The 25,492-nt window shown below is 37.4% G+C and overlaps 2 protein-coding genes across 3 annotated transcripts; one reads left to right on the top strand and one right to left on the bottom strand.

Annotated features, from left to right (window-relative positions):
* The first annotated feature begins 5,619 nt into the window (after window positions 1–5,619).
* LOC131318565 (uncharacterized) lies at window positions 5,620–16,595 on the top strand. 2 transcript variants are annotated; one of them, XM_058348434.1, is made up of 14 exons: window positions 5,620–6,210; window positions 6,479–6,565; window positions 8,315–8,424; window positions 8,685–8,735; window positions 9,544–9,715; window positions 10,109–10,423; window positions 10,529–10,732; window positions 11,704–12,189; window positions 12,299–12,508; window positions 13,546–13,734; window positions 14,504–14,667; window positions 14,799–14,951; window positions 15,052–15,127; window positions 15,935–16,595. In XM_058348434.1, the coding sequence occupies exons 1-14, from the start codon at window positions 5,797–5,799 to the stop codon at window positions 16,385–16,387; spliced, it is 3,084 nt and encodes a 1,027-aa protein (XP_058204417.1). In that variant the 5' UTR covers window positions 5,620–5,796; the 3' UTR covers window positions 16,388–16,595. The 2 variants fall into 2 exon arrangements, with proteins under 2 accessions (XP_058204417.1, XP_058204426.1); XM_058348443.1 differs by having other exon boundaries at window positions 5,621–6,210; window positions 10,109–10,192.
* A 593-nt stretch (window positions 16,596–17,188) lies between these two features.
* LOC131334763 (uncharacterized) lies at window positions 17,189–21,194 on the bottom strand. Its single transcript, XM_058370002.1, has 9 exons — window positions 20,764–21,194; window positions 20,533–20,598; window positions 20,317–20,422; window positions 19,608–19,650; window positions 19,262–19,334; window positions 18,508–18,595; window positions 17,753–17,809; window positions 17,588–17,666; window positions 17,189–17,480 (listed from the first exon to the last, which is right to left on the bottom strand). Exons 1-9 carry the CDS (start codon window positions 20,832–20,834, stop codon window positions 17,467–17,469), a joined length of 597 nt encoding a protein of 198 aa, XP_058225985.1. The 5' UTR covers window positions 20,835–21,194; the 3' UTR covers window positions 17,189–17,466.
* Window positions 21,195–25,492: the final 4,298 nt, after the last annotated feature.

Genomic DNA, 25,492 nt, shown 5'->3' with positions numbered 1-25,492 from the left:
TTGATGCACGCAATCTCCTGATTCACTAGAGTCTCATCGCGTGTAAGGGATTATTGATGCATGCGATCTCCCTTCCTATTTATAAATCATTCTGAAAAACAAAGACCTGTGGATATGAGAATCGCGATAAGATGATCTCTCAAATATGTTTCATTCATCAAGAGTGACGGTTCATTTTTCTCATTACAAATATGCACTTCCTTTGAACTCTCTTTTTTGGCCAAGTGTGTTACCTTTAACTCACTGGTACGAAATACTTAAGTTTTCCTTTAATTTAATTACTCATATATACTTAGTTTTCCTTTTAAGTTACTTCATCAAGGAAGATAGGGAGCATTTCGAGTTGAGCGATGCTCTCACGTCAGAGTAAAAGCCCGTAAATTAATGTGAGAAAATAATTTGCAGAATACAATTCTATTTGATTTTCCCCCCAAAAAATGTGGTGAATAGGAAAATTTGGAACTACCACTACAAATAGAGGTGTCTCAAAAGTCAAATTAGTCAATAGACACACCATCGACATTAGATTATCTGTTCCTTTTTTTTTTTTAAGGCGACTCTTCTTGTATCTCTTGACTTAATTTGAGGGCCTCAAATATAAATAAAATAATCAACCAAAGTTATATATTGTTCAAAAATAACCAAAGCTACATAGTAGTATGCTCTTGATTTTAAATTGTCGGCTGAGAAATTGTTTGGTGGACAAGGAAGAGAGAGAGGTAATAATGGGCTTACCAGCAAAAGGAAAAAAGATAAAGGCGGTTTAAAAAAAAACACACGAACAGAAGAGAAGCAGTAAGAGTAGTACAGTAAAAAGAAAAAGGAGTATGCGTTTGCCGGGAGTGAACCCGGGTCTAATGCGACGGCCGCGTTCGTTTTGTTGGCCTCCGTGGTTCCCCCTTGCGACGGCTCTGTTCGACGACCGGTGGTGTCCCACAGCCCAATGGCTCGTACGACGGTTCCAGATCTGCTATGCCTGGGGCCGTCGACGTGGTAATAAAGTGTGCGGTTGGGTCGGGGTGGGTTTCTTTTTTCTGGTCTTAGTTTGCCGGCGTCAATCCGGTAGTCTTCCGGTCTAGGTTCCTCTAGGTCCGGCCTGTGCTGGTTTGGGTTTCCCCCAGGTCCGGCGGTTTTGGGTGGTGGGCGTAATAAGGTAGTTAGAGTTTGGTGGGTGGTCGGAATGAGAATTGCGGTGGTCGACGGCTGTGTCGGTGGTGCTTCTTGGGGGTTTTCGACAATGGTAGCAGTGGCGCCGTTGTTGGGATGTTCTGGTAGTAGCTCAGGCCCTGTTTGTTCGCCGGCAATATTTCCTTGTTCTGGGCCGTCAACGACAGTTTCAGGAGCGAAGCAGTGTTTGATCTCCGGCAAGGGATTAGATTTCTTTTTCGTTTGTGAGTTGTTTGTTGTTTTGATTACATCTGTTATTATTGTGTACTGGTCTGTGCTGGGATTTCTTTTGATTTCTCTCTGCCTAGTCCCGGATGGGATTCTTGTATCAGTACGAAATGTTGATTTGCTTTTGCAGGGTGTTCTGTAATCCCGGAGCAGGTAGTTTGGTGCATTCCTGTTTTTGCGATGTAATCTTTGTCTTCGGGCTTGAATGAACTGACTGATTCAAAAAAAAAAAAAAACCCGGGTCTATTGCGATGTTAATAATCAAAACCGATAACCAAAATGTGTCACGTCAGCATTTGATTATCCATTTAGTTCATAATCAAACTTAACAATCTCTACTTCCATATTGGTTATTTTTGCATCCTTAATCAAAAAAAAATCTCACAATACACAGATGCATATTTGTCTAATTGCAAACGAGTTTCAATCACGCACAGGACCACACCAAATTATTCGTCTCAATGAGGCGATTCCAATGTGAGATGTTTTTGAGTTATTGAGTTAGGTTACTGAGTTCTAGTTATTCGTAAAAATTATTAAGTTTGGTTATTGAATTTGTGGAATTTGTTTATTTGCTGAAAGACTTATAACTTTACTTATTATAATATGAGAGATATTTTTTGAGCATTGTTATTAAATTTATTTATTCATGTTCATTTACTTATTACAATGGGGATACTATTAGATGTCTGTATTTTGTAGGGCTGCTCAAAAAATCCGGTGAGCCGTGAAACCGGTCCGGATCGAACTGATCCGTACCTTTTTGGATTTTGTCTGTGGATTAATGGTCCGGACACGGATTGAAAAATTAGAAAACCGTGACTCGCTGTTCGGTCAACGGATTTTCATTACGAAACTGTGGATTAACCGAACCGGACTGTGAGATATTTATTTTATATAAATAATATACGTGTGTATTTATATAATAAATTGTTAGTAATGTTAACATTTTTTTCCACCAATTTTAGTATTTTATCTTAATAATGGGATATAGTGTAGATGAACATAAAACATAAAGAGTAAATCGTAGTTTTTCGTATAAATTATGGATAACCTTAGTTGAGTTTCAGTAATTCATTTTTTTTCCGGTTCTTTTATGTTATGTAATGTACTATAATAATACAATTCTACTAGTGTTTTAGATTCTTTTGAATTTGATTTCTAAAGTAAGCATTTTGGTAGTTTATATAACAAGTACTTTCTGGTGGTGTTAAATTTAATTCTGAATGTAACATTCTTCCCTTTTATTGTGGGATATATGCTTGAGTTTTATTTTTGCTAAAATCCGTGGACAAAATCGTAACCGATCCACAAGTCACGGATCGGATTGGAACCGGACCGTAGGGCTTTTGGTTCGGACACGGATTTCATTTTGTAAAAATCGTGACTAACGGTTCGGTCTTAGAATTCCTAGAAATCCGAACCAAATTGGACCGCGAGCAGTCCTAGTATTTTGTATGCTGCCATAATCTATTATGTGTTTCATGTCGGTGGAGGAAAGCCTCATAAATTCTGCATCCACTGATTCCACTTTCACTTTTTTTGACACGTACTATACCGGTATATTTTTAGGCAGCTTATTTTGTCACTTTTTTTTTGTTAACGCCACTCTTTTGCAAAAATAAAATATATTTGTAGAGAAGTGACGTTAATAAAAAAAGAAGTGACAAAATCATTTCCCTATTTTTATTACATAGCAAATTGAAAAGATGAGGCAATGGAGAACTTAGAAAATGAAAAGGTCAAACCAAATTATAAAATTCACAATCATCAACGAATCTCTAAAGAAGAAATATATATATGACATCGCGAGTTTGACTCTTGGCCCCTTCAATTTTAACGCTAACAATTTTGGAACTCGTACAATAAAATGGGTTTGAAACGATGGTTTTGAGGCTCAAACTTATCCCCTAAGAGCATTCGCATCAACCTCTTCAAATTTTGTATAAAATTACACCTTAAAAAATAACTTTATTACTTTATACAAGAAAGGATTACAATTACTTACGAAAGTTACTCACTTTTAAAATATTAACTGCATCAGATTTTTTATATAAAAATTATCTTATTAAAAATATTATTTCTTTATTCTTCTTTATTCATTTTTTTGGGTTGATATGTCTCTCTCTTCTTCTCATAGTGCTTCCCTCGGAAACCAGGAAGAGGCAAAAGAAGGAAACGCCAATCAAAAGAACGAAGGAAGAGGCAAAATTGCAGAAGTGGTGTGAGATACAAAAATTAGGGTGCAAATCTGTCTATGAGAGGAGAGAGAGTAGATGAGGAAATAGGAGACCGAGACTCATCATGAGCTGGCTCTGTAATGGCGAATCCAGGAGAAAATGGAGCCTTCGGCTATGGCGTGAAATGAATAGATGCGCGAGAGAGAAGAGGCCTGGCTTTGTGGAAAAAAACAAAAAATTAGTAGCGGGTGAATAGTGTCTCTTTAGTTGTGATGAGGAAATGTTCCAATTGTAAATTACAGAGGCTATGGAGCGATGCTGATAAACTTGAGTTTTCAGAAATTCAGTTGCTACTGTAGAGAGTAAGGGCCTTTAGCGATGTTGATGCACATGCTCTAAGGTACTAAAGGGGAGGAACAACCAATTTGCCACGAAATTTAAAGAAAAAAAAAAACAATTTGCCACTATACCACAAGGAATTTTGCCTCCTATGTCAAAAAAACTGGAGTAATTAATATAGAAAAAGACCTTATTTTCAAAACTAGTTTTAAGGCCTCGAAAATTTTATGGCCGGACCTGCACATCTCTCCTTTATATTCTTGCATATCTCTACTGTAGAGAGTAAGGACCTGCATATCTCTCCTTTATAAGTGTGTAAGAGTATCTCCAGCCTTGATCCATTTTAAGACTCAACTTTAAAAATGGGACAAAAACCATAAAAATTTCTCTCCAATTTTTGACCCAAATCCTTCCCTATTTTGGGTTTTACCCATTTTTTTGCCCAAATCTGAGACAACTTTTGCCTTGACCTATTTCTCTAACGGCTAGTTAGAGAGAGAGAGAGAGAAAAAGGGAGATGCGTAAAATTTGGGTTTGATGGTTGGAGATGTGTCTACCCAAAATTTGAATCAAATTTGAGGAAAAATATGGATGAAGGCTAGAGATACTCTTAGAACTTTCACAATGAGTTTGATAAATTTGTGTGTTAAAATATCTGTTAGGATAAAAAATGGATCCCATAAGTGTATATTAGGAAATGGACATTTATATTTATGGTTGGAGTTTAAATTATAGAGGTGAGATTCATTTATTATTTGCTAGTATGGTTGCCAAACTTGGCACACATGCAGCATGCTAGCACACTACAAGATTTAACACATTCACAAACTAAATGCAAGCATTATGGCATAACAAATACAATTTTGTTTGCTAAGTTTTAACACACAATTAAAACAGTAGTTAATACACCCATTGTGGATACTCTAAGGAATTGCGCTTTATTTGGTTAGTAGTTTAGTTTAATTTCGTTTTGGTAGTGGGTAGAGAGAAAAATATGATAATGATCGGAGAGATGAGTAATGATTGGAGAGACATAGAAAGAAAAATGAAATTAATAATCGAAAATATAAGGTAATAATTGGAGAAAGATATAGGATAATGATTGAAAAACAAAACTAAAACTAAAGATAAATGGCAAACGAACGCAACCGATAATTTACGTTTCGCACTGTGTCAAAAATAATCCAAACAACTCTTAAGGGTATTTCAATAAATTCAAAACATTACCGAGCAATACTCGTAGTAGTAAAGTTTTTGTTTTAGAACGAGACCCAACCAAATAATACTCCTAATAAACACTAATTAAAAGAATAAAGACAGAACCCAGGGATCCCGTTACAAAAATGCTAGAGGCACATTGGATGTGCCACACCTCAGCCACACCAATCTAACATATAAACGGGTCCGTTCCAACGACCTCCACTTGTATGAGAAAGGGGTGTGGCTGAGGTGTGCCCTACCTGTATGTGAGAGGAATATAACTGAAATGTGCTACACCTAATGTGTTCCTAGCACCTCTCATCCCGTTATCCCTAAATCTTTTCCCTTCAAATTTTTAGGAGTATATTTGTGTGCACAGGCTTTTACACAACGCAAGATTATCGCTGAAGGCCGTCAACGCCCATCAACGCCGTCTGAAGCCACGTCAGCAAACCCCCCACGAGCTTAATCTATCCATATTCTCTCTCTCTCTCTCTCTCCAGCTGCTTCTTGCACTCTTTATTACTCACAGGCCGCGTGTTGAACTCTTTTATTGCCAACTAAACACTGAAAAACAATCGCACATAAGGGGGGAAAAAGTCCAATCGCATCCTCTCAATCTCAATTTCCACATATATATATTTTTCTATATTTCTTGGGTGAGTATTTGATGGGTCTGTAAATGGGTTCCCTTGAAACTGGTCTTTCTCTAAAGAGAGACGAAAGCAGGATTGAGAGGCACCCATTTGGTCAAAAACCCAGATCAAGATTTATGAAATTCGTTTTGTTCAAGAAAATTGGATACCTGCAATGGGTTTGCACGGTAGCCGTGTTTTTCTTCTTCGTGGTTATTTTCCAGATGTTCTTGCCCGGTTTAGTGATGGAGAAGTCAGAGAATTCTTGGAAGGGAAGAGAGGTGGATTCTGGGGATTCGATGGTGTGGAAGGAGTTTGGGAGGTTGGATTTTGGAGAAGGTGTTAAGTTTGAGCCACTGAATCTTTTGGGTAAATTTCGAAAAGAGTCTAGAGAGGTCAATTTGTCTTCTGTTGGTCGGAGTGGAGTTGGATTTGGGTATAGAAAGCCCCAGCTTGCTTTGGTGAGTAGTGATAGTTCGAACATTTTATTTTTCCTTTATGTTCTTGTTGTTTGCTGTTTTACAGTTCATGTTTTTATTTTATTTTCTTTATGTTTCTTGTTGTTTGATTGTGACGTGTGATTTGGTCTTTATTTTTATTTTCTTTATGCAGAATTTACCGTGAGTCCGTGGTTTATTTTACTTTTATTTTTCATGTGTTTTTTGCATTCTTGGGTGAGAGTAGCTTATTGGGGTTTGTAATGTGTACTATTTTGAATTTTCTATGTAGGTTTTTGCAGATCTGTTATTTGATCCACAGCAGATACTGATGGCTACTGTTGCTGTTGCTTTTCGGGAAATTGGGTATCAAATTACGGTAACTTGTTTGATCAATTATCCCATTTTCTTTCAACTTGTTGCTTTCAATGTGGACATCTTGGTTGGTTGTTGCTAGTGGAAACTTGAAATTAGTGTAACTGGAGGGAAACCGTAAGCATAAAACGAGCTCATATACCTAACTGTATAATCTGTTCATTCTGAGTGAATACTTCACTCTTTGGGAACTCAAACCATTTACCAGTGTTCTACATGGCGGCCGCCTAGGCGCTCGGCGGCAGGTCGGCCCCAAGATTTCACCCTCGGCGGCTCGTTCGGCGGATTTGGAGATTTGGCGGAGCTTGGCGGCTAAGATCTGGCGGAGCTAGGTAGCGTCTCGGTGGGCTTGGCGGAGCTAGGCGGCCATCACTTGGCGGAGCTTAATTGCCTTAAAAATATTTAAAAAATATATTTAAAAAAAAAACGCTGAATCACTCGGCGGCGCCTAGGCGCTTGCTGCCGGACTAGCGTCAAGCGCCATTTAGAACACTCTCATTTTACAATGAGAGCTATTAGCGTATTCGCACTGTATTTAAAGTGTGTCTCAATTGGACTTCACTTTCTCTATGATACCGCTTCCCTTGACGTATCTGAGCCCTTCATTCTTGTTGTCTCACTCTGCTTTGGATGTTACACCTTCACCTCTAATGGGATGAAGGGGAGTGAAAATAATTTCCACAAACTCTCAGCTATTCTGTTCTAGTTTGCATTCTTTTCTTCTTTAAGGCAAAGACAGTTGATGACTGTCCATGCTTTGGGCATGAAGTCCTTTGATAGACTGATAGCCACGTTAAGCAATCTTGTTAACCATCTTATAGGGACCTCTTATGTGGTAACCATTTTAAGTCACCAATGGCGGAGCCTGGAATTATTAGCGGAGAAATTATTAACACAAACTTAAAAATACTTTTCGCCAATAAATAATGAGCTGGTAGTAAAAGAATTTTACACTGGAAATAAGAGCAGAACTAAAACGCTCGTTTGTATGGTATTTCATACAAGCCTTTTCTATGGCCTATGGGTTTTCGTGTTTTTGGAAGGTTTTAGATTTGAATGATAGTTCTATCAATGGCCCCACTGAAAATGGTAGTTCTGAATGTCAAAGTTCCATTTTCACAAAATTTATATAACCAATAATTCCTCTCATAAATTGCTCATTATGTTTATCATAGTCCCTTAAGTAATACGATTTTCATGTACTCTACCAGACGTATAACGCGTACTACTCTTCGTTTGCAAAGGTTGCTAATTATTTTGTGGAATTATGAAATGTGAATATCCTGTGAGCTGCAAACACACATTGGCAATCTAGATGGCCTGAGGAAGAATATTAGGGCTTTGAGTTGATGGACGTTGGCACAACATGTAGAATATGAGAGGATTAACATGCCATTTGCAAGAATTACATAGAATTTTCCTCGTAACTGCGACTGCCGAGGCTATGAACAGAACTGGACACAAATGTGCCTGTGGCTATGAAATAGCAAGAGCTAATGCCACTTCTTCGATGAGATGATTCCCCTCCCTTTGGACGTATTCCTCTATTTCCTGTTTGATTCAGGAGTTGGGAAAGTTACACTAGGCTTGCATGCTAGTCACAGGATATTTTTCCTTTCGAACCGCATACCAGTGTTTTTGTATGCATTGAAGATTTGTCTACTTGTTAAGTTGTTATGACTTCCTTAATTCTAACAATTTCGAAAGGTAAATATAGTAAGTCTTAGCATGATGTGTTGTTATCTAATTGCAGGTTTACTCACTTGAAGATGGTCCTGTACTTGCAGTTTGGAAAAATATTGGAGTTCCGGTCACTCTTATCAAAACCCGTGAGAAAAAAGACGTCGTTGTAGACTGGCTAAAGTATGCCTTTCATGTGAAGTTTCTCATATTTGTAGTTTTTGATTCATTCATTATTGTCAGTAATTATCTCCAAAGTCCTGTGGTCACCCAAACAGAAGTGCAAACAATAATCTAAAGCTTTTGGATGCCTTCTTCTGTTTATGTATAGAGTACAAATGACATCCACCACTGGCTTTTGTCAATTCAATATAAGGAGAATGGATCAGTTCAGTACGACTATTTATTATCTTCTTACTCACGGTAGCGTATATTTATGGCAGCTATGATGGCATAATTGTGAGCTCCGTTGAAGCGAGGGAAGTCTTTTCTAGGTAAGTTCTATCATGTTATTTATACCCTAAAAACTTTGTGATGTGTGGGGTTCCCTCAAAATTTTCTCTGTCTTTCCGTTTTTATCCACTGCATGCTTTATATCAAAGACCTAAACTAAACAACTAATCAACTATACGTGCAGCAACCAACAATAAATTGATTGAAAAGTATCGTCATTTTCTAATTCATCTTATGATGTCACGCGCATAAGAATGGTTCATGAGCCCCAAAAGTCATATGTTAGCATTAAGTACTATTACTTATTTAACATTAATTATGAGAATGTCAACAACAAAGGCTATGGCTATTGGCTAAAATTTTGAATGAAGGAAGCAAGGTAATGAGCACAAAAATTGAATCGGGTTTCTAAGCCTGCCCTCTCTAATGCCTTCTAGCTTTTTGCTGGGGGCATGGTACCACGGCATTACGTCTCTTGAGTTCCTCGATCTTTGGAGGTATATGGGGGCCACTATTCAAGTGGTAAAACTTTCTTAAAGCTGCCACTTTGTGCATATATTGCCAAAGATTAAGTCGCTCTCTGCACTTCAGTCCTCACCAGGGGAATGGGGAATTGGGGATTACATGGGTATTGTTGCAGTGTTATTGTTGTTTTTTCCCTTCTTCAATCTTTTACTTGTTATAACCTGAATTAATGTTTCAAAATGACGAATTTGAGGAGTTGCAAGTCTTTGGATAAATTTCTGTACCTATAACCTGGTAATTGTGACTAGTTTCTTCTATTAGTACCCCGGAAATAGTTTGTCAGTTTCTTCTTCCACACAAAGTAAATAATTTTACTTCTCACAGTCTTCTGCAGGAACCTTTCAAGTCAGTACCTGTTATATGGACCATCCATGAAAGAACACTTGGTTTTCGTTTGAGACAATATGTGTCAAGTGGCCAAGTTGAGCTTGTAAACGATTGGAAGAAATTCATCAATCGTGCTACTGTTGTGGTCTTCCCAAGCTATGCCCTCCCGGTAATACTCCTTTGACGAGTCCCTCGTTCATTTTGCTATTGTCTATATAGGGTGTTTATAGGAAGTTCATGATAATCACTTCATGAACTTCAGAATCAACAATAAGAAGATGCATGACTTTAAATTGCTGTAAGATTTCCCTTGATTGGATATACAATGTTAAATTGAAGTCAAACTGTTCTAGTCAAGATTATGATGCAAAAAGGAAACAGAGTCATGCATTATGGGATTGCTGTCTCATCATGTCCTTTTCTTTGAGATGTCCTCAGCTAAATAGTCCTAGTTTGTGACTAGTTGACTAAGTAGTCATGCTTAATAGATGCATAAGTCGGTTTAAAGACCAATTCTCCGTTTCAAAAAAAGACCAATTCTTCGTTTCTATGCTTTTGTCAGATGCTATACTCTGAATGTGATTCTGGAAACTACTATGTCATTCCGGGTTCTCCAGTTGAAGCATGGGAAGCAGACCACTTTAAGGTAACTGACAAGGATAATCTTCGTGTCAAAATGGATTATGGGCCTGACGACTTTGTTATTGTCATAGTGGGAAGTCAATTCTTGTACAGAGGTTTGTGGCTGGAGCATGCCTTTGTTTTAAGGGCTTTGTTACCCCTTATTGAAGACCTCTCTTCTAATCATCCAAGTTCACTTCTTAAAATCATTCTCTTAAGTGGGGGTTTGACAAGCAATTACAGTGTGGCTGTGGAGGTAAAGGCCTATATATTCAGGCCTTCTGTTCAACATTTTTTGGACTCAATTGTTATACTTTCCTCTTGGTTCACTGTCTTCTAATATCATTCTTTTCCCATACAGGCCATTACTCAAAACCTAAGATACCCCAAGAACACTGTGAGACATTTTTCTGGTACTGAAGATGCAAAAGCTGTTTTAAGTGTTGCTGATCTTGTGATATATGGATCCTTTCTTGAAGAGCAAGCTTTTCCGGACATTTTGATAAAAGCCATGTGCTTTGGGAAGCCAATCATAGCCCCAGATATATCCATGATCAGGAAATACGTATGTTTCTTAATGCTGCTTTTTCATTGCGTACATGACAATCAGTTTCTTAGATTTTACTGCAATCAGTTTGTTAGATTTTACTAGAGCTAATAGAAGTCTGTAGTTTGAAGTTTCATCTCATTTTTTGTGTGCCAAGTCTTGGTTTCGGATATGCTTATGTTAGAGCTATCATGATTACTTTTTCTTTTTAATTAATGCCCTTGTTTAGACCATATTTTATCTGATGCTGTAAATTAGTTGATGCCTTCAATCGAAGACTTGACCAGGCTTCTTTGTGGCTTTATTCTGTTAGGTTGTACGGCTTTATTCTTATAGGTTTGGTTTGGTTTGGTTTGTACAACCACTCAGATTATGTCTCTTATTACTAGCGTTTGTTGTCTTTTGACCCATGCAAATTACCATTCACTTTTAGAATGCTGAAATTTAGGAACATAATGCTCTTCATTGTCAAGGTGTTGTAGCATGTTGGCCTCATAAGCCTCGGGTAACACTAATTTCATGTCACTTTGGGAGACTGTAGTGAGAGGTTCTCTCATGAGTTAAAGTTAATACAGTTTGCTATCGTAGTTTAAATTAACCCTAGCTTCAATTGGCTCATGAACTGGAAGATGGATCTTTACAGATCCTACCTGGAAAAATTATGTTTCGACTTGTAGTGGACATTTAAATATTTGACCTGCAAGTCTAAAACTATCCCATAGGTCGTGGTTAGATATTTACCCCCTGTGATCTCTTTGTTCATTCCTGATCGATGTAGTAGTCACCAACTTCTAGTGTGCACTACGTGCTTGAGAACTAAGATACTATGTTTGCATGGGTAGGCCGTTAATGGTAACTTAGGTTTTGTATATTAAAATCATTCCTTGCTTTTATTTCAAATTTCTTGTTTGTAGATATTTAGTTACTTATCAGAAACGTTTACTATGTTTTCCATGCAAGCTACTGACTGCGCTGACAATAACAATTAGGTTGATGACAGGGTCAATGGTTATCTATTTCCAAAGGGGAATTTGAAGGTTCTTACTCAGATACTATTGCAAGTGGTATCTCAGGGGAAGTTATCACCTCTAGCTTGCAATATCGCATCAATTGGTGAGCGCACTGCTAAAAACCTTATGGTTTCTGAAACCGTGGAAGGGTATGCTTCTCTTGTCGAATATATTCTCAAGCTCCCATCAGAAGCTGTACCTTCCAAGGCTGTTTCTGAAATCCCTAGAAAGCTAAAAGAGGAATGGCAATGGCAATTATTTGAGTCCATATTAGATTCCGCAAATTTAAATGGAAGTTCAAAAAGCCACAAATTTTTAGAGGAGATTGAGAAGCAGTGGAATGGTACTCGAACAGAAAGTTCTGGAGCCGTGACCATTACAAATGAAACATTTGTATATAGCATATGGGAAGAAGAAAAGAATATTGAGATGGCTAGTGCAAGGAAGAGAAGAGAAGAAGAGGAGGTAAGTGATGCAGGCTGCTGTTCAATTCTAGGAGTTCCGGTTGAATTTTTTTTTATGCTGCTACTATTATTTTTCCTCTAGATTCCTGTTTTTACGAAATTTGATGCAGTTGAAGGACAGAACTGATCAACCTCGGGGAACATGGGAGGATGTGTATCGAAGTGCCAAAAGGGCTGATCGGTATAAGAATGATCTGCATGAAAGGGATGATGGAGAGCTTGAAAGGTCTGGCCAACCATTATGCATCTATGAACCTTACTTTGGTGAGGGAACCTGGCCTTTTTTGCACCGTACTTCACTCTATCGTGGACTTGGGCTGGTGAGTCACCAAGCTTATTGTGTGTCCTTTTCTTAACCACTTACTGCTAATATTTAGCTTTTGTGGTCATGATGGACTAGTGTGGGTTTCTTCCCCTCCCCCTCCCCAATAGTACACTCCCTCCCTCCTGTATTCTTGATTCTCTATGGAAATTCCAAGTTTTTAAGGGCCATGCAACTAAGGTACTTGAATTCAAATCAATTGCGTAATTTCGCCCCACTTTTTCCCACTGGCGACTATATTATTAGTTATTTATAATGGATAGCTTTGGAAGTTACAAACTCTTTGCTTTGATTTTTCAAAATGGGCATACATTTTGGGATCCTAAACTGAAATACAGGACCAGCAATATGGGACGAGGGAGCAATTTTTTCCGTACCTTCGGCATCTTACCAATGTTGGAACTCAACACGGGTATGGAGCACCTACGACATGCTTAAATGGAGATGCACCTAAAAGTAAAACATATGCCTAAGTACTTGACTTTACTGTTTAACACAGGATTTCAATTTACGCGCACATAGATCTACGTTAGTTTGTAAAACTAACTAGACATGTAAAAAGAGTTCGTTAATGTTAAATACTTAAATCTAAATATGCAGGCATCCTTAAAATAATGAATTTAGGTGGATCCGATAATTGGACAGATAACAGCACTTGACACAATAATTAATCTAATATCGACCTTATCTAACAAATGCATGGGGCAATGATTATGATGCATCGAGGGATTTTTTTCTTAAGAAGGGTTTTACTGCACGGAGTCGATCTTTCTTTAGTATTATACTTATCTCTGTGCCAGGCACTTGGAAGTCTATTTTGAAAATTTTCTTGAACACAGTAATGACCCAGTAGTCAATCCGTCTTAATCAGTCAGACTAGTCATTCTTATGCTACTTACAGAACAATGATCTAATCGTGTTTTTGATCATACTAAATTTGCCCCCAGTTGATATTTTCCTTATAGTGTATAGATCAAAGGGACATTGGGACAACCCTTTTCCTATCTAACAGTCACATGATCTGTGTGATTGTAGTCCACCAAAGGTCGAAGGCCCCGGACAGATGATATTGATGCACCTTCTCGTCTTCCACTGCTTAACAACCCTTATTACCGAGATGCCCTTGTTGAATATGGAGCCTTTTTTGCTATAGCTAACCGTGTTGACCGCATTCACAAAAATGCTTGGATAGGGTTCCAGTCCTGGAGAGCAACAGCGAGGAAGGTATGTGATCGCTCTTGGTACTGTCTGAAGGTTTATTCATCGATTGTGTCTTGCGTTGCCTTGTTTCTCGTTCCTCCTTTATCGCCTCTCTTTTCAGCCTTGGAAGTTGGAGACAGATGTTTTGAACATTCTGTTGAAAACTTAAGTATGAAACTGAAGGGAGGGCTCATTGGGGGGCTAACATGGATAAACTGCAATGGTGCTTTAATCTTTTGAATGAATTCAAACTTCTTTGAACCCACCATCCATCTCGAAACAAAGTTTTGATAAATAAAAAATGTTGGAATTAGCTCATGCTATTCTCAGTTCTGATGAAACAGCAATTATGCGGTTTTCAGCTTTGACAAACATGTTGAAAGTTGAAACTGACCAGAACATTGTCCATTATCTCCAAGAATTGGGTTGTCTGATCATGTCATATTTTGGCTATTCGGAAAACTTAACAGCTAGGATGAAGTTAAGAATTTTCATAAAAAGTATGGCGAGAAACCATCATTGCTGCATTTGCTGTGATACTGTTGCATGATGGTTGGTTTCAGTTCTTGTTTGTTTTTAGCTAAACGTGTGATGAAACGTCATCATCATTCATCATACGTGAGTAACTTTACCTCTGTTCAATTTGGGCAGAAAAATCTTCAAATGAGATGTAGTGTCTTTTCTTCAGTATTTGGATCCGGGAAAAGGTTAAAACAGCATTATGTGCAATAATAAGACAATTCTGTGGTTTAGCCAACATATGGATTGATATCTAATGTGGGGGCCTGCGCAGGAATCTTTGTCTAAGACTGCTGAAACTGCATTAGTGGATGCTATCCAATCGCAAAGGCATGGTGACACACTATACTTCTGGATTCGTATGGATACAGATCCAAGAAACCCATTGCAACAAGATTTTTGGACATTCTGTGATGCTATAAATGCTGGACATTGCAAGTAAGAGTGGCCGTGTCTATTACCTAATTTCGCATGATTTATTTTCTGTACCAATTTCTTTCAAGTTTTCTCAATTATACATTAGGCCGTTTGGCTAGGTTAACAAATCTCCATGTTCAAATTGATTGCAGATTTGCCTTTTCAGAGGCTCTTAAGAAGATGTATGGCATAAATCATAATTGGACTTCTCTTCCTCCTATGCCCATTGATGGGGACACATGGTCTGTTATGCATAGCTGGGTTTTACCCACCAGGTCCTTCTTGGAGTTTGTAATGTTTTCCAGGTGTGAGAATTTGCATCGTCGTTTTGATATTTTATTGAATCAGACTTTAACAATTCATTAACTCGGGGACTTTTTGGTATTAATGTGGCCTCAATTGCAGAATGTTCGTAGATGCATTGGATACACAATTCTATGATGACAATCAAAGTGGTCATTGTTGTCTTAGTTTATACAAGGTGAGTTACTGAGATACTTAAACAACTGCTTTTGTGTTCTTGCAATATAGCTTTTGCTTTCAGTTCTTTTTGGCTTTGCCTTGAGCTACGATCTATTCCAATGTAAAAGTTCAAATTCATCGATTGGCCCAGAAGTGAAAAGGGAATGCTAATGAACTCCTTCCCAAGATCTTAGTTATACTCGCCAGAAGTAGTTGAATTTGCAGATTTGTTTCGACCGAGTGTTCTATGAAGATGGTCCATTTTCTAAAACAACTCAAGTTGAATTGTTTTGTCCAAATTGATCTTTGACGTTACCAACTTCTTGATTCATAAACCCAAGTTAGCCATGTAATTGGTGTCCATGACTCTATAGAATGCAACCTTCGCTGGGTGGTTTTAGTTTCCTGATAGGTGTGAGTACCTTGCAAGATCATTGGTGGACTTGTGTGCAATTGGTGTCCATGACTCTATTATGGATTCTTTCTTTTTCTACTACTTGCAAAGTAGAATGAGCAAAAGAAGAGAGGAAAGTGGTTTATTCTAGTTTGTCTATGAAAATGGTTTGCGTAACTCTGATTGCATCATTTCAAATGCTTCCGACATCAAGTGGAGTTATTATTCATGCTCCTCAAATCATACGAGTTATGGGTTTTCTGACGACTTCTGAGTGCTCCCATGTATGAGCTTTTGTTTCTTTTAAGGTGATCCATGCATGCACTTTGGAGGAACTAGTTATCAAAGTTTTCCCTATTTTTATTGTGATGTTGAGTCGGTGTCCCTTAAGTTTATCAATCGGAATCGCAATAATGTTACATTATCCAACAGGACAAGCATTGCTACTCCCGGTTGCTTGAGCTTCTCATAAATGTATGGGCGTACCATAGTGCGAGGAAGATGGTGTATGTGAATCCAGACACTGGATTAATGAGGGAACACCACAAATTAAAGAATAGGAGAGGCCAAATGTGGGTCAAATGGTTTTCATATGCAACCGTAAAGGGCATGGATGAGGATTTGGCTGAGGAGTTGGATTCTGATCACCCACAAAAGCGGAGGTTGTGGCCATCAACGGGTGAAGTCTTTTGGCAAGGTATGTACGAAAAGGAGAGAACCCAAAGAAATAGAGATAAAGAGAAGAGGAAAAAACAAAGCAAGGATAAGATATCGAGAATAAGAAGTCGGCATCACCAAAAAACAATAGGAAAGTATGTGAAGCCTCTACCGGAGGCCATGGAAGTCTCAAATTCAACTGTGGTTGTTGCCAGGCTTTTGAGATAGCACTTGTTATGGGGGAAAAGTAGGCTAATTTGATGAGTCAATTCTTTATAGGAATTTACCTTTTAACATTTTTTTTGTCATTTCCGCCGGGCAGGATGCATACGTATGTAAGTTGTGTAACAAGTATGTGAGGATTTGTGTGTAACAGTAGCATCAAATGAAAAAGGTTGCATATCAGTGCTTCAAATGTAAAGTTGTTATTTCCTTCTTTATAGTTTCTACCCTTTTACCTTTTCTGGTTGGAACTTTTGGTAAATGGTGAGGAGAGTTGCAGGTTACTATGTTCCACCGAACTATACTGGTTTCTAGCCCTTTTGAATTTAAAACGCAGTATGTGCGGGCTCCTCATCGTGAGTGTGTGTGCAAGCGTTTGTGCACCTCTGCGTGTATCAGTGCATCCCTTCCATTGTTGAGTTTAAATATGACAGCGCATTTGCCTTCAGAAGTTCACTCCGATATCAGTATCCAGAGAGCTTTTGAGGGCGCCTCAATGTAGTCCGATTGACAGCTTTGGCTGTGCATTGAAGACATTTCTCTAAAGCTAGTACGACAATAGGGTGTGGTTTCAAAAAATTGCAAGGATTTATTGTTACTGCTGCTAATTTTTTCTGATTTTTTTTCAGTTGACTTAATCATTCATCTTGGCAATAAGTCTCAGAAATGTAATAAAAAATTCGCTAGGGACAACAAAAAAGGAAAATATATATAGCAAATGTTAAGGACAGCCCAATGGTAAGATAGGAAAAGGACAAAAAATGCAGTTTTTTATATGCTAAAGTACCTTGAAAAGTAATTAAAGTGTAATGAAAATTGTGATTTTTTTCTACTCCAATTTTAATCAAGAGTCTCAAACAATTTACAGAAAGACATACTTTTTGAAAAAGATAAAATTTCAGTTTCTATAAATTAGAATCCGAAAAAGAGCATAGTACTATCACTAAGTCTACAACAAATGACTGGAGTTTGGAAACAAGAAAAGTATAAACAGTTTAACAAAAAACCCATCGACTCTCTACTGGAGATCTGAAAAGCTAAATCATCCCCCCAAAACTATGGGCAAAGCCACCGCCGAAGGTATATCAGATTCTCGGAGCTGCAGCCATGAAAATAAACAGCCAAAACCAAAATGAGGGGAAAAATCATAGGGGCATAAAAGAGAACAGATGGCAAGTAAAAGAAACTAAAAATGCTGCAAACTACCTCCGCCAATTGTAGCTTCAGGCAGCCGCTCAATTGAATACTTGTGCTGAGTGATGTACATAATCGGAACACCAGGGACCTGTTCATCAAGCACCGTATTTATGCACCGCAATTAAATCACAACTAGATCAACCAAAATGGGAATGAATTACATCCCTATTATACCTTGCGGATCCTTCTCTTCAGATCTCGATCACATGTAGCAACAATGTAGCATTTATGCTGTTTCCAAACAAACATTTCACGCAATTTGGTCAGCAAAAAGAATAGCGAGTGATGCAACAAAGCAATCTGGTTACAGCCACAGCATTCTGCATGAAGGCCACAGACCATGGCATATGCATTTCGATTTATATTAAAGCTTATAATAAAGCTGAGAAATGTACTATTCCAATTCGTAGGGGACAGGGAATCAACTAAAAGTTCAAGGAAACCCACAAATAAACTATGCGTTTTGCAACAAAATACAAAGTCTTTTATTGATTTGACAAGTGAGAAAATATTTATTGGGAAACGTGGAAGCACCCTCTGTCCAATGATAATAAGTCCCACTCCCACCTTAGGTTTTTAAGGTACATAACCATTTTGCAACAACCACAGTGACAGATTTGGTCCACATAACCACCACACAATAACCTTATTACCACAAAGAAAGCTTATTCAGAATTTCCACCTTTTTCCTTTTTCTAGTAAAAAAAGATGGATTGCTCCTATTTGTTTTCTTTGTAAGCCATCAAACTCTGTCCCATTATTTTCATTATTCTACCTTCTAACTACCACATTATATCTCTTAGACTAGTAAAAAATGAAAACATGGTGCAGCAGATAGTTGGAACTTGGATCCAAACCACATTTGACTGGTATGCTAGAAACATAAATAAACCATATCTGACGTATATGTAGGACACAAACGATCATACCTGGGTAACTCTATCAACGATACAGTCATCAGCATAGGTTCCTTTATGAGTACAGGGAAGTCTGTCAAACCGAGGATCTTTTGCAATCCTGTTTGTAAGACAGTAACAAAGTTAGAGCATAATAAATGAGGCTTGCTACATATGAAGCACCAATACTCCCAACTACTTTCCATAATCGTTAGACACTCGGGGACCACGCAACACACTAGGCACACACAGGGACATGTCACAGTCTTGGAAGATGGTGCCAAAGATGAACTCGACAGTGCCGGTGACAGTTGCGAGCAAGTTGCAGGTAATTTCTGTTTTGAGGGTGTTTTAGGAAGGTTGGGGAGTAGAGGATCTCCGGCTGTAATTAAAGAACAGGTGGACTAATTGTATTTTAAAACCTATAACCATGGACTGTTCACCAAAGCTCCCTTTACCCAAACCACTCTCAAAACCAGCGTGTGAGTTACACGTCCAGTTAATTTGGATGGAAAATTTGACTGTGCACATTGGTCCAACAACCACAGGTAGGTTATGTGCCGATAATCATATGTGGGGGTGAAACCGCACATGAGCCAAACCACAAGGGGTCAAACTGAATTTTTCCCTAAAGGAAATATTGCAGTCATATTAGCATAGAAATGCATGTATTGGATGGTTTACATGGTTTCACTTCTGACCTAAGTACCTGATTGAAGAACAAAAACAAAAACAAATTTCCCCACTAGAGCCAAGAGAAGTATCCTGAAGAATCATGGGAACATACCTCAGTGCAACGCGATACTTCTGACCTAGTTTCTCAAGTTCTGCCATCACACAATCCGTAATACAAGGAGTACCTGTGTTACCAAAAGGGTAGTAGGAGACAAGTTTAGAGTTTTAAGAAAATGCAAGTCTTCAATTGCTTAAGGACAAGAAACAACACATAGCACCAAAAGACATACAAGCGCCACAAGGCAGTCGAACCCTGAAAGCTAAACCACTATGTAATGACCTCAATAATAACTATGATACTGTTAGGCTACCGGATACCCAAAGGACTTAATGTGCGCAGACAAAAATTTGACATACTACTATACTAGTGACCAAGAGTAAGAAAAGCACAGACTTACATTTCGCATATAAGCAGTCCATCATTCCTTTCTCCAAATCCAACTGCACCAAGAATATAATGAGAAGTTATATGAAATAATGAATAAATTACAGTCATGTCAAGCTAACAAGTTAAAAACTCAACAATAAAGACAGTCTAATTTAAAATAAACAAAGTTGAAGTAAACATCTATACAACCCGGATTATTACCACGATTTTTCCAGAAAAGAATAGTCTTTATATTGATACAGCATATGATGGCAATTATGCGAATCTAAATTAACAACAATTTGCACGAAATCCACGCGGTTGCTAATAAACGGGAAAATAAGTGATACAGAATCCAGTGATAATGTGTCTGTTTGTTCTGCTTCGGCAACGATGGAGATGAATTGCATTCAAAATGAATCAAACAAACACATATCAGCAGAAACAAGCCGTTAACTATAGACCATTTGCTTCTTCAAGTGGAAAAAAATCGTCGTTCTACGCCTGATAGATAGGGAATAACCTCATCTTTTATTTGAAACCCTTTGTCCAATGGATAGAAGTCCTTAAAAACAAAATTATCAAACACTTTCTTCTCCCAGCGCAGACACAATGGGAAATTGCATTCAATTGTTTTCCACAACAGCACCACTAATCAAACACTGCACCCGAAAGAATTATCAAGCCCACATGTCAAATTAAGAATGCACACAGAATGACGACACTATCCGAAAACTCACTTTATTCTGAATAGAAAAATTGATGAAGTTGGTGTCAACCAAAACCCGATAGGGCGGTCCCAGTGCAGTGTTATGCTTGAAAAAGAGAGCAGATGAAACATATGGCCTGCACCATATAGAACAACAGTTGTTGAATTACTTATTACCTGTAAAAATATCTTTTCATTCCAATACATAAGCCCAAAAAAAACAGAAGTTAAAAATTAAGGGGCTTACACGTTTCTGGGAAGATTTTCCTTGTGCAAATCCTTCTTTTTAGGGTTCAAAATCACTTCTTTGTGCCTAAATACACAGAAAGTGCGTTAATTGAAAACAATACACAAATGCAATATATGTACACATGCGTGCCTCCACACACACACACACACAAAAGGGAAAAAAAACATCAACGATTTCTATCCCTACATATATGTAGAGAGAGAGAGAGAGAGAGAGTGATCAGCTTACTGTTTAATAGCTTTAGAGGTGACGAGCTTCTTCATAACCGCGAATTTGGGTGCTTTCTTTGCTTTTCCCATCTCTCTTTGCCTGTGATTGAACGAACACCAGTACACCACGGCAGCGTTTTGCAAACAGAGTACCAATATATCAGAATCCTTGACCCTTATTCGGAGGGGAGAGAGAGAGAGAGAGAGAGAGAGAGAGAGAGAGAAATTTGGCCTTCAGTGGCTGTACGGGTTAGGTTAAAATGTATGGAGAAGAAGGGTAATAAATTACCTGATTTACCTTGAGATTTCTAAAAATACGGGAACCTCGCATAAAGTTTCTTAATTTACACTTCTTACCCCTTTCGGAGTTGTCGGATAAACAGCGTTAAGTGTGTTGCTGAAATGACTAAAATACCCCCTATGGGAAACTCAATACCGAATCGCAAAATCAGAGCCTTGGGAGATATATATAAGATAAGAGAGATTTTTTGTGACCACCGAAATCCTCTTTCCAAGCTAGAAAATGAAATGACTTTTCAACTCTTATTACCACTTACCCTTTGTTCCCCGTTATAATGTATGAGTTCTTGTTTTGTGTCATTTTATTTATTTATTTATCTATTTTGCAAACCTCAGCCGCCTAGACATTGGATAATCCACGGATATCAATGCACTTTTAGTCTTTTCATGGATATCTTTACATCTTTTATCAATAGAGATTAAATTCTTTCATCTTAGGTGGAAAACCCACGATTTCCACCACCTAATGTTGGCCCCATCGTGCATTTATTGTAGAGATCTAAACCATTCATATTGTAGGACCCGTAGTATATACTCCCTCCGTCCCAATTTAAGTGTCCTCTACAAAAAATTGAGTTTTTTAAGAAGTCAAAATTATTGCTTTAAAATTTTCAAAATTAACCTTAAAAACTGTGAAGTTAATTATATGTATCGAAATCGATTATATATTTCAATATGGATCTCAAAAAATATGTACTATAGATATTATTTGATAGATCTCAATTAGTTTTATCATACAAAGTTTTTAAAATCATGAAAAATATTATAAATTGAAAGATATTGTCGATCTAAAAATGACACGAATATAAAAAGCTGTCAAATTGATTAAAAAGGAAATGGTACCTTTTAAGGGTAAAATTGGAAGTTTGGCATGTTTTGATGGTTATTTTTAGAAAGTGGACACTTATTTTGGGACATCCCAAAATAGAAACATGGACACTTTAAATTGGAACGGAGGGAGTATATCCATGTAAAAAATCAGCTTTGATTGAAAATCAATAGGTGTATCAAAACTTAAATTTTGGTTTATAAAATAGACGGTCATGGATAATTTAACTTTAAAGAATCATACCAGCCATTTTACAAATCAAAATTTAATTTTTGATATACCTATTGATATCCAATGAAACTAATTTTTTTTTTTTTTGCATGAATATACTACTCTACGAGTCCTACATGATATGTCACGCCCTAGATTTTCAACATAAATAAACATAGCTTTTCATAAATAAATTCTTCACATTATCTTGCATAATACTCCAAAAGAGTTCACCATGTCCTAGTCATTAAATTACAGAGCCAACTCCAAGAGTTTGAATATATTACTATATTACATCATAAAAAGAAATAGAGTTAAGGTTCTATTACATTCCCAAAACATATTTTATCAAAATGTCCATGAGTCTCTTTTACCACTTCTTTCGAAAATATGAACTTGAATGCATGCACTTCGCTTCATGCTACTGCTCTGGGTTCACACCTAAAAAATGATAGGTTAAGCTACACTAGTCCAGTAGAGAAATCTACACAACCATTATATGCAAATGAGATGACAGGTAGAATGAATAATAGAAGCAATGCACGGTATCTCAAAGGAGAACAAAACACGACTAGTATTTGTCCCATCGTCGACGACATAAATAAGGTACCGTGACTACACACTAAGACTCTACTTCAACCACGAGGACTTACTATCTATACGATTTTCTCATGACTGCCACTGCCCCTTATCTTATTTTGAATCACCAATCCGATATCTTGACTTATGAAACTATCATAATCACAGAATCGCAACGCCAACGTCTTTCATACCACTCACACTTTCACAATGATAGCCCCTTTTCATTCACATCATGTCACAATTTCCTTATTGTTCTGTGTCATGAGCAAAAGCTCCTGCTTGGCCATTTAAGGGATTTCAATACCCCTTGCTAGGCACCTTACACCCGTTGGTGGGTCCTGAATACATTATGAGCATTTGCTCCTGCCAGGCCATTTACGGAGTCCCGTTATTCCTCACTAGTACCTCTCTCATTGATGGAGCTAATTCAAGTCACACATCATAGGTCACCAAACCACAATTCCTCTTATACACTTTACAATTTAGTCGTTCATCTCAATCACATATAGTGAACTCACAACGAAGACTTATTCACATAGAAGTAGTACGGATAAATTCCACTTCAATCAACTCGCTATCACTACACCATTAGTTTCTCATATCACCATTTGAGCTTGTACATATTATACATCAAAGGGCACTTACTCACAACGATTCATAGATTTCATCCTAGCAACTCTTTAAACCGTACAAGCTATGCAAGAGATGTGCCACACATCAATCGTGATGGAAATGTCTCTCGTATTTACACCTAGCTCTGTTTAACTTAGTGGAGTGTTCTACATGTTCGTCTTTCACATCACATGTCAGCAAACACAACATTCGCCCACCTATATTCATTATGTTCTCTAAAACCTTATTTCGGTGTGAAAAGACTCATACGGAACCCAACGACCACTACAAAGCCTTAAGTATATACCACTAGCCCATCAAACTATTCAATTTAGTATTTAGGAGAACCTAAAAATATCTGTGTCTCACCCAAATGATTCTAAGGAAAAGGATTTCCCAACATTTCCGAACATGTCTATCTTTTTTTGGCTACCAAACCTTATCGGTTAAGAATTAGGAGATGAGACTACCACCATTGAAAATTAGATTTTTCTGTACATTAATTGCGATATAAAATTTGTCCAAAACGGAGTTCGGATGAAAAAATTATGCCCGTTCGAAGTTTTGCCAAAAATGCAGATTTTCATTTCCTACTGATAGGACATAGTCTCCTACCTGTAGGAGACCAAAATTTCACCAAAATACACTACTGGACAGCGTTTCTTCTGGTAGGGCCAAAACTCCTACCGGTAGAACCTAGGTTTTCAGTGCACGATTTTCAAATTTCACAAGAACAATTCCCACAACGAAACCAACAATCTAGGGCACGATTCAAACACCAAATCAACACATAAACATATAATAGAAGTGAGAAATCCCTACCTCAAAGTCGAAAAACGAAACACAAGCTCAATCAAGCAAGTCCTAGCTCCGAAAACCTTGAATCAACCGAAAACTCCTCTTTGAGCGCAAACCCACGAATTTTCAAGCTCTAGAACACTTGAATGTGAAAACCTTATGGCGGATCGAGGTGGATTCGAAGTATTTTGGGATGTTGGAGAGAGAGAGAGAGAGAGAGAGAGAGAGAGAGAGAGAGAGAGAGAGAGAGAGAGAGAGAGAGAGGATTGGGGATCTTTGATCCTCTGCACCCTCACACACATATATATTCTAGGGCACACACCAACCACACTTGCACATTGACCCTAAATCAAATAAATTCAACAAATTTCACATTTATTCGATTTTCTAACATTACTAAAACCTTTAAACGATTTTCGAAAATACGGGTCTCTACATGATAAACGGTTTAGATTAATGTAACAAATCTACCATGGGGCCCACAAATTATGGTGGTGGAAACTTGGGAGTTTCCACCTAAGGTGGAAATAATTTAATCTCTTATCAATATCAATATACTTTTTACACATACATCATTGTGCACTGGGTAGAGGTTAACATTATATTTTTTTATTGGTAAAGGCATCTGCTCCAAAAATACTATGGGTGGGTTTGACCTAATTTTATTTGGATTATTTTTTTTAGAATTTTAGCCATACATGAATCCTTGTTAGTTTTACTTGAAAAGCTTTGTTGAATAATTTATTTGTCTTGACAAAAGGAGTTAGAAAAGTAAGAAATTTGAGTCCAACTTTAAAAACATTCGTAAAAGATACAAACAATTAGAAAAACTATCTCTTTTGGATATTTTTATCTTTAGTTAACTTTTTTAGGCTTTGATCGTAATTTCTTACTTTTTAAGTTTCCTATCATCAAGATAAATGGATAAGCAAAATAATTCACCGCAAAACTAACAAAAGTTCATATAAGACAAAAATTTTATAAACTTAATTCAATAATAAAGTTAGGCAAAACCCACCATCAAAATATTAATTTTCATTCAAAAGGTTTGCGAAAGGAAGTTTGCTCTTCATTTCATCTCCAACTACAAATCAAAGTTTCTAATCTTTCTATGTTAAAAAGTTTAACATTTCCTTTCACAACTTATTACCCACACACCTTCGAAAATGCAAATCATCATTTCAACTATTCACCAAATATATTCATGATTTGTGACAAATGAAGGGTATTGTTATCTTATAGGAAAATTTTCTTATATATCCCTTTGACTTTGATATAAAAATCAATTTGGTCATTCACTTTTCAATTTGGACATACAAATACTTCGACTTTCTAATTGGTCTCAATGTCAACCTTTAGATGGATGACGTCATGTTTTTAGACGGAAAAAAACCACGTGCCCAGCATGTGACCTCTT

Source organism: Rhododendron vialii, chromosome 1a (genome assembly GCF_030253575.1).
Source record: "Rhododendron vialii isolate Sample 1 chromosome 1a, ASM3025357v1".
In the NCBI taxonomy this organism is placed as follows: Eukaryota; Viridiplantae; Streptophyta; class Magnoliopsida; order Ericales; family Ericaceae; genus Rhododendron; species Rhododendron vialii.
The sequence above is the reverse complement of the archived record's forward strand: the minus strand, read 5'-3'. Positions and strand labels throughout refer to the sequence as shown.

What these genes read in the sequence shown, in the direction of transcription:
- LOC131334763 (XM_058370002.1), bottom strand. Translation starts at nt 20,834, where the DNA reads ATGGGAAAAGCAAAGAAAGCACCCAAATTCGCGGTTATGAAGAAGCTC. An exon ending in GGACTGCTTATATGCGAAAT is followed by an intron (nt 19,335 to 19,607) that starts GTAAGTCTGTGC and finishes TTGGTAACACAG; the next exon opens with GTACTCCTTGTATTACGGAT. An exon ending in TCGTTGATAGAGTTACCCAG is followed by an intron (nt 17,810 to 18,507) that starts GTATGATCGTTT and finishes GTTTGGAAACAG; the next exon opens with CATAAATGCTACATTGTTGC.
- LOC131318565 (XM_058348434.1), top strand. Translation starts at nt 5,797, where the DNA reads ATGGGTTCCCTTGAAACTGGTCTTTCTCTAAAGAGAGACGAAAGCAGG. An exon ending in GTCGTTGTAGACTGGCTAAA is followed by an intron (nt 8,425 to 8,684) that starts GTATGCCTTTCA and finishes TATTTATGGCAG; the next exon opens with CTATGATGGCATAATTGTGA. An exon ending in ATAAATGCTGGACATTGCAA is followed by an intron (nt 14,668 to 14,798) that starts GTAAGAGTGGCC and finishes AATTGATTGCAG; the next exon opens with ATTTGCCTTTTCAGAGGCTC.